Source organism: Apis dorsata, unplaced genomic scaffold, assembly GCF_000469605.1.
Source record: "Apis dorsata unplaced genomic scaffold, Apis dorsata 1.3 scaffold_887, whole genome shotgun sequence".
Lineage (NCBI taxonomy): Eukaryota > Metazoa > Arthropoda > Insecta > Hymenoptera > Apidae > Apis > Apis dorsata.
The window spans coordinates 406921-409343 of NW_006264003.1; the positions used below are offsets into that span (position 1 = coordinate 406921).

General features: G+C 19.1%; 1 protein-coding gene across 1 annotated transcript in view; it reads right to left on the reverse strand.

The window, feature by feature from the left end:
* The window catches only part of LOC102682008 (CCR4-NOT transcription complex subunit 6-like), a 92524-nt gene that overhangs the window by 11737 nt on the left and 78364 nt on the right, over nucleotides 1–2423 (reverse strand). Inside the window, exon 3 of the mRNA XM_006623403.2 lies at nucleotides 1393–1705. Within this exon, the coding sequence (XP_006623466.1) occupies nucleotides 1393–1705 (313 nt within the window). The remainder of the gene's footprint in view (nucleotides 1–1392; nucleotides 1706–2423) is intronic.

A 2423-nucleotide genomic window follows, 5' to 3' on the forward strand; every position in this document is an offset into this window, starting at 1 on the left:
TGAAATAATTATTAAGATATAATATTCTGTATATAAGATATTCTGTATAATTCTGTATATAAAGAACTTTTTCTATTTTGAGAAGAAAATGATTTATTAGAAAATTGTTTTGTAATTGATTGTATAATTAATAGTATATTAATAATAATTATAATTAAATTAATAATTATAATAATAATTGTTATAAAGTAAAATTTATAACGATATTTTTTATATCATACAACGAAGATCTCAATTGATAATTAAATAAATGTAAATAATGAAATATATTCGAATTATAACAAAGATTATCGTATATATATGTAAATATAAATATATTACATATATAATCTTATATGATTAGATTTATAATTAATTTTAATTCAGTGTTTTTATATTAATCATTTATAATTTTAATTTGAAAATTAAATATATCAATTGTGTTTAATATTTAATGAAAGAGGAAGGAAATATTGTACTGTTAATTACTTCAATCTGTTCAAACTATCAAATTATTATTAACTATTTTATCAATTAATTCATGACAGAATTGGATTGGAAAAATTCAGTTAGATTTAGAAAAAAATTACTATATATGTGTATAAAAAACATAAATATTTTATATAAAAAATATCATGACTAACATGTTGTCATTCAATATTTCTGAAGATATATTGTTAAAAAAATTTATCGGAATTGATCTTGATTTTGAAATTAAATCAGCGAAAAACTGTTCAAAAGATTACTAAAATAATTCACTGTGAAAAAATCAGAAATAATCTCCATGATTAAAGAAAAACTACCAAAAGAGCCATTAGCAAATTTTAGAATATATATGATTCAACAAGTCTTAAACAAAATTTTAAATAATAAAATTTAGTGCATAAAAGAATCCAACATTCCAATGTTAATAAAAAAAAATCGCTGTTATCTGTATTCATATCAATTATTCAAGAATCAAGAATTTCAAAGTTTCAAAATTTTAAATGATCTTTCAATAAGATTATATAATGATTTCTATTTCAATAAGAAACAATAATCAATATATAATATAATTTCAATAAATATACATTTTAAAAATTGAAAGAATACTTATTAATGATTTCTTTACAACAGAATTTTTTTCTTTATTTTTTTCTTTATTTTTTCTTGCTGCAAAATTAATCAGAAAGATTATTAAAAGTATTTTTCAAAAAACGAAAATATAATATATATAATTCTCATATAATTTTTTTATAAATAAATGGTACATAAAATAGATATTTAATTAATTTTTATATGCATAACTTATATTTATAAGGAATATTTAAATTAAATTATTATATTTATAAGAATAATTGGAAAACATTAGAATTAGAGTTTAATATCATTCAAAACATGGAATGAATTTTTAAATATATATCTTGCACTTACTTAGCTGTCCTATAAAATATAGCGCAGCCGTCAACATATTTACGGTCATTTTCCGCCATTGTTTTCGCTCGAGATTTTGGAGAAAAGATCCCATCATAACCATCATGTTTAAGCTCTGGCAAGAAAAAATTATAGAATTGATCCGTCTCGACCTCCTGCAAGCTGATTATGTCCGCGGCGTAATGTCGTATTTCGTCAAGGATTCCTTTCTTTCGATATTCCCAATCGAGCGCCCAACTTGGACAATAACCGTACATCTGTCTTGTCGCGTATTTGTCACACAGTACATTATAACACATTACTGTGAATATACCTGTAACAAAAGACATATATCATATTTATGGATGTGATAGAAGCGTTTAATTTATTTAAAATTAAAATTTAATAAAAATAAACAGAAATATTTATCATTATTAACATTACTATCTATTAATTCTTTTATTTTTTTTTATCAGAAATTAAAAAAAAAATTATAAAATTTATATAGTTGTTTATTATATGTAATAATACATTTTTTTTGCTATTATGTTGAACATTATTAAATTTAGAGATTGCATTCTTACATAGAATTTTAACATGAATAATTTGTAATGAATCGATAAAAGAATCAAATTTTAATGATTTTATTATAAATTTTTTTTATTTTATTATAAAATTAATTTTATTTTTGTTATATATTTTATTTTTTATAATTTTACTAATCATACTAATACAATAATTTTTGGATGTAAATATAGTAATTCTTTAAGATCAATTAAAAATTCGTTAAAATTATTTATATAATATAATATTCATTATGTTTGTCAATTCTTAAAATAAATAAAGAATTAAGCGAGAAGTTGATGTTTTTCAATTTGATAAGATCGATAAAATAAATTTTATTATTTTATTAGTGAGTTTATTATTTTATTTATAGATATAAATAAATAAACGAGAAACTATAGCAAGTCAGATTTTATTCAGTATCGACAATTGGTATAAATTTGTATATGTATAATATTTATAAATCAAAATCATATAAATTTTTATAT